We start from the raw sequence: 6434 nt of genomic DNA on the forward strand, positions 1-6434 counted from the left end.
AGGGGGCAAGAGCTGCAGAGGATCCCACTCTCTTTCTGATTTTTCCTCTTGTTCTCTTGCCTTTCATTTCCCTTTTTTCTTCTCGGAGGTTTCTCATACTTTAAAGATTTTTATTCTTCTAAAGTCCTCTGCCTAACATATTGCATATTCTCTTCTAGGTAAAGGGGTGTTTTTACAAATAAATCCAGAGCCTAATAAATCTAAACTTCTGCTTGGATACATTGAAATGGTTGATGAGCTAACTCAGGACCTCCTAATGTTGTTTTTCTCATCACCTTTTTATTTCTCCTTTGGCAAATTAAGCATCTTTCAGTTACTTGCTTTGCAACTCCAAAAATCCCATACTTCCTTAAAAAATTATCGCACAAAGCTTGAGCACCCCAGTGGGTTTTCTGATGCATGTCTTCTAATATTTTTTAGAAGAACATTTATTAACTAATTGTCTTCCATCAAGAAGTTTCCATTTCCCTGATTTATCTTGTTCACTTCCTGTCGTGTCTGAATTTTTTTCTTGGCTTCCCTAAACTTTGGAATTTCCAGTTTTTCTTCGTTTGGAGTTAATATTAACATAACTCTTTTATCTCCATTTTCTGCTACATCCTTAGCTTTGTGATGTGCCCCCACTTTGCCCAGTTTGCCTCTCCTTTGGCCCGGGCCGGGTTTCCCCCGCCCACAGCGGCTGGAGCAGCCGAGAGCCCCGTGCTGCCCATCCCGACCTGTCCCGGCTCCATCCCCGCTCCTGCCGCGGCTGCGAGGGCTGCGGGAACGGGGCAGCGAGGGTGTGACTGCTGCTGGGGGAGGAGGAGGAGGGAGGGAAGGGCAGGGATGAAGTGGGAGGAGGAGGTGGAGATAAGACAGAGGAAGAGGAGGATGGGGAACGGAAGGGGAGGAGTGGGAGGAAGAGGAAGAGGAGGGACAAAAGCAGATCGAGGCTGAGCTGAGGGAACCACGCAGTCGATCCCTGCCTGAATTCGCAGCCCCCACCTGTGGGATCATCGCCCCCCCCCATTGCACCGGTGAGCGGGGAGGGGGAGTTCAGCACGGATATCCCGGGGGGTCCCTGGGTTGGGTTTTTGCGCATGTTTGGAGAATGAAGAAGTCCAAGGCTGAGCGGAAAAGGCCCCTTGGGGGGACATCGGGGGGTGGCGGTGGCGGCTGCCGGCAGAGGCAGCCTGGAGGAGCAGAGCCCTGTGTCCCCCAGGAGCCCAAAGTGGGGAGCCCAGAGAGGGGGGAGCGCCGCCATTGGCGGGAGCCTGAAGAGCCTGGAGAGGGGCAGGGGGGACTCCTTGGAGCCGCTGCAGCCCCGAGCAGAGAATGAGGGGAGAAGGGAGCCCGGGAGCCCAAACAGCCCCGGCATCCCAAAATGGGGAGAGCGAAGCGGGGGGAGCTTTTGGCATTGCTGGGACTGCCAGCAGCCTGGGCAGGGCGGGCACCAAGGAGAAGGGGGACCCCCAATCCAAGCGTGACCCCAACAGCTGGGACAGTGGAGAACCCCTGAACAGCAGAGGTGAGGGACCAGGGACAGGGAACTCCTGGGAGGCTTTTTCAGGGCTGAATCTTGGTGTTTGGGAGGTTTTTCTGGCGCTGAGGTGGCCAATGACTTGCAGAAATGGGCTCAGGTAGAGCGACCTTCAAATTCATTGTGTGTTGGGGAAGATGAAAAAGGAAAACTTTATAAATATGATTGTCTGGCAAAAGATTTTGAGGATATAGAAATTACAAGGAAGATTGAAATGAAAGCAAGCTTTGAGATACCTCAGTTATTGAACAACTGGAGGACAATGGTGTGGCCTGACTGAAGGTAATCCCCTTTTGATGAAACAATTCCCTCTGTTTGCAGACAGATCCAAGGGTCAGAGCAGACCCTACTAGCTCAGCAGAAGGGGTCCAAAGAGGAGTTTTTAAGGTTGAAAATGTAACACAGTATGGTGATGTAATGATTCTTACAGGCTGTATGTAAATGCTATAGGATTTGTATCTTGTACTAGATTGGTTAGTGAGAAATAGAATATTCAACACAGAAGAAGATTTATTGTATTGTAACAGGACCCTTACTCTCATACGCTCTTCTCCTCTTACTCTCTTACCCACTCACCCTCTCTACCCCTCTCTTCTCTCGGGCCTGCTCCGAGCTGTGCCTGGCAGCTCCAAGCAGGGCCCTGCACCCAGGCCCTTTGCAATAAACCGCAGGTTCCACGCCCTGGCTGCAGAGCTCTCTCGTCTCCGTCCGTCTCGACCATCCTACACCTGACACTCCTACAAACGCTCTCATCCCTTGTTTTCCCCAAACCAGGATTGCCCATGGCCAAGGCCTGGGAGGCTGCGAGGAAGAGGAAGATGCCCCGGGACACTGAGACAGGTGAGGAGGAAGTCAGTGCCCCTTTCCCCTCTGTGCTGCTCCATCTCCCAGCCCAGCACGGCCCCGGCTGCAGCTCAGCCCTGGGGGGATCTCCTTGCCCTTGCCTGTGGCACGGAGGCAAATCCCATCCTGTCCTTGTCCTTCCTCCCCCAGAGCAGGAGCTGAGCATGGAGAGCAGGGGGGACAAATGCCCGCGGCAGAACCTGGTGGAAGAGGCCGTTTTGAGCGGCTCCACGGCGCAGGAAGCCAACGGGGAGGAAAAGCCCCGGAGATGCCGTACGAGGAGGGGCTGCAAACGCAGCCGGCGGGGATCTGAGGGGGAAAGAGCCAGCCTGGGCCGGGAAGGCGGCCGGAGACGGAGCCAAAGCTCGTAGCTGGTGCTCCATGATCAGCTCCATGGTGGGGAGAAGCCCCACACGTGCGAGGAGTGTGGGAAGAGCTTCAGGTGGAAATCCAACCTGATTGTGCACCAGAGGATCCACACTGGGGAACGGCCCTACGAGTGTGGGGAGTGTGGGAAGAGCTTCAGTGTCAGCTCCCACCTGATCAGACACCAGAGGACCCACACTGGAGAGAAGCCGTATGAGTGTGGGGAGTGTGGGAAGTGCTTCACCGTGAGCTCCAGTCTGATCAGGCACCAGAGGACCCACACTGGAGAAAGGCCCTATGAGTGTTCCAAGTGTTGGAAGAGGTTTAAGACCAGCTCTGATCTCCTCCAGCACTATTGGATTCACAGGGAGGAGAAGCCCTTCCAATGCCCCGACTGCGGGAAGGGATTCAGGCACAACTCCAACCTCATCACCCACCGGCGCATCCACACTGGGGAGAGGCCCTACGAGTGTCCCCAGTGTGGGAAGAGCTTCTCCAGCAGCTCTAGCTTGACCAAACACCAATGGAGGCACCACTAAGGGAAGCCCTGTGAGTGCCCCGAGTGCGGGCAGAGCTTCATGCACTGCTCTGGCTCCATCCCCCACTGGAGGAGGCACTTTGGGCACAGCCCTGGTCACTCACATTCCCTGTGATCCATGTTGGGAACACACCTGGCTGCTTCGCCTTTTGGTTTGGCCTTTATTTTCCTCTGCTTCACCTTCATCCTTTAAGGATACCCAAAACTGGGTTAAATGAAGGAAATTGATTGAATATATCTGAAGTTCCATAATTTCTCAGTTGTTTTAGGGGGAATTTAGTATTTGAGGACATGTTCTGTGTGGAGTGCTGCTGTTGCTAAGAGGCAGGAATTTGATCTCACCCTTCTTGTGTTGCTAAGAACTCCTCTCCTGACCCCAACCCTAATTCCACCCTTTGGATACCCTATAAAAACTCCACGGCCCTGCCTGTGCCCTGTCTTTGGGGGGTAAGAAATGGATTCCCAAAGGATCAGCCCTTTTCCCACTGGATTCCCAAAGGATCAACTGTTTTCCAGCTGGATTCCCAGAGGATCAGCCTTTTTCACTGAATTCCCAGAGGATTCTGATTCTGTCACTGTTTCTTTTTATTTGTATTACTGCATTTGTATTTTTAATTTTTGCTAATAAAGTACTGTTTTTTCTCTTTCCATATCTTTGCCTGAGAGCCCCTTAATTTCAAAAGGAATTACTATTATTAATTTTAATAATAATAACAATTAAAAAATAATAGTAATCAAAGGGAGGGGGTTTACATTTTCCATTTCAGTGGAGGCTCCTGAAATTGGGAGACACCCCCAAGGCTGGGCCATGTCAAATAGTTCCAGAAAGATGTAAATTAGTTGATATATATGTATGAGGGTCTATGAATATGCAACAGGGTGATGTAATTAAAACCAGATGACTTAAGGGGTGTCCCCGAACATAACTGGCCGCTCTTGGTGGCCATAACAACCTTTGCTCGATGGTCCTTGTCTCCCATTACATCAATCCGTTTCATATTCATGGCCTTGTTGCATATCCATGAAGTACTTTACATATTCCAGGAGCAAAATTGGCTTAATCCTGTCTGGGGGTCCAACCCCCCTCCCAGCTCAATTTGGGGTGTCTCATCCTCCTCTCAGCTCAGTTTTGGGACCCCATACCCATCCCAGCTTCATTTGGGGATTCCATTCCCCTCCCACCTCAATTTGGGGGTCCCATTCCCCTCCCAGCTCAATTTTGGGGTCCCGACCCTCTTTTCCCCGCTCTCTCCTTTCCGATCGTTCCACCAGTCCCCTCCCCCGTGTTTGGTTTTGGGGGCTCCAAGCCCCTCCTGCTCCGTTTTGGGGTCCCGACCCCGTTTTGGATTAATTTGGGGTCCCCAGCCCATCCCCAGGGTCACCTTCCCCCCCCTCTCTAATTCCGCTCCTGGCAACTGATGAGTCATCAGCGAGACGCGCTCTGATTGGCTGGAAATTACCCCGCGAAATCTCTGAGTATTTACCGCAGTGAGAGGCCTTGGTCTGTGCCCGGCAAGTGATGAGTCAGAGTCGGGCCGGGCGCTGATTGGCTGAAAATCGCTGAGCGGGGCCGGTGCTCTGAGTTTGTGCCCAGCAAGTGGATCGTCATCAGTGCCGCACGTTCTGATTGGTCGGGATCTGTTTTGTGGTGGGGACGGGAGGAACTGGGGTTTCTTGGGGTTTATTTAGGGTTTGTTTGGTGTTTATTTGGGGTCATTTATGGACTATTTGGGGTTTATCTTGGGTTTTACTTGGTTTATTTCTGTTTATTTGGGGTTATTTTGAAGTATTGGGTTTATTTGGAAGGATTTGGGTTTGTTTGGGTTTATTTGGGCTTATTTGGGGTTCTTGGGAGTTATGTTGTTGTATATGGGGTTTTTTTAGGTGTACTTGAGATAATTTGGGTGTTTTTGGGTTTAATTTGAGTTTTTTTGTTTGTGTTTTTGGGTTTATTTGGGATTTGTTTGGGTTTATTTGGGGCATTTTAAGGTATTTAGAGTTGTTTAGGGGTTTCAAAGGGTTTATTTCGAGTGTTTGGGGGTTATTTAGGTTACTTGGGGTCGTGTGGGGTCAAAATATCCGGGAATGTTTCTCCTGCAAAAACGGGAATTTTTCCTTAAAAATCTGAGAGTTTTTTCCCGAAAAAAACGGGAATTTCCCTTAAAAATCTGGGACTTTTCCCAGCCAATAGCAGCGTGCCCCGCCCCAAACCATCTAATCACCACGGGTCTCCCCGCAGGAACACCGGACTCCCTGTGCACCGATCTAACCAATCACCGCGCGTTTCCCCTCGGCAACTCCTGCCTTCTTTGCCTCTATGCAGCCAATCACCGTGCACTGCCCCCGCCCCTTCTCTGTCAATCACCATGCCCTATACGAAACCAACCAATTACCGGGCTTCTTCCCTAAGCAACTCCCGCCCTCCCCGCGCGTACCAGCCAATCATAGCCGAGCCCGAAGCGGTGCCCGATGACCCTGGGGTCGGGAATGGAGCGGGCGCCCCTCCCCCCCCCGCCCCCCCAGGACCCCCTCAGGGACCCCCGGGAGCCGCCCCGGGCTCGGGCGGGTCCTGCGGGAGGTGCTGGAGAGAGCGGGGGAGGAGCTGGGAGAGGACGGGGGGCTCCGGGAGCTGCTGAGGAGGCGCAGGGACAGGTGAGGGGTCCTGGAGGGGTCGTGAGGGGAATTTGGGGAGGGGTCTTGAAGACGTTTGGAGGGATTTGGGGAGGGTCTGGGGCGAACCTGAGGGGGTTTTAGCGGGGTCTGGGGGTGCTGGGGGGGCTTTGGAGGGGAATTTGGGGAGGGGTCCTCGGGTTGTCACAATCCGTCCTCACGGACAGGTTTTGTGATGGTTCATGGATTTGATCTCGGGGTGCATAAAGAACCAACAAGGTACAAGGGGGTTTGCAATGATAATCAAAACAAATGCACTTTTATTGAATGAGCACAGCAAAATGCAATAGAGGGATTAAGGGAATGAAAAAGAGAGAGGAAGAGAGAGACAAAAGTTAGAGAGAGAGAAAGAGGGGGATAGAGCTACCAAACGTAGAGACGAAGTCCTTTGGTCCAGTCCAGTCGAGGACCCGCCTGTTACGTCGGGGAGATCTCGAAGTCTCTCGCTAACTCAGAGGTTTTTATTATGATAACTGTATTGGAAATTGCAAGGGAGGG

General features: G+C 52.0%; 1 protein-coding gene across 1 annotated transcript in view; it reads left to right on the plus strand.

Moving 5' to 3' along the window:
* The window catches only part of LOC141725815 (uncharacterized), a 150169-nt gene extending 146308 nt beyond the window's left edge, over nucleotides 1-3861 (plus strand). Inside the window, exon 4 of the mRNA XM_074529872.1 lies at nucleotides 2785-3861. Coding sequence (XP_074385973.1) covers nucleotides 2785-3267 — 483 coding nt within the window. The 3' untranslated portion in view covers nucleotides 3268-3861. The remainder of the gene's footprint in view (nucleotides 1-2784) is intronic.
* Nucleotides 3862-6434: the final 2573 nt, after the last annotated feature.

The sequence above is a fragment of the Zonotrichia albicollis genome, chromosome 31 (assembly GCF_047830755.1).
Source record: "Zonotrichia albicollis isolate bZonAlb1 chromosome 31, bZonAlb1.hap1, whole genome shotgun sequence".
Classification (NCBI taxonomy): Eukaryota; Metazoa; Chordata; class Aves; order Passeriformes; family Passerellidae; genus Zonotrichia; species Zonotrichia albicollis.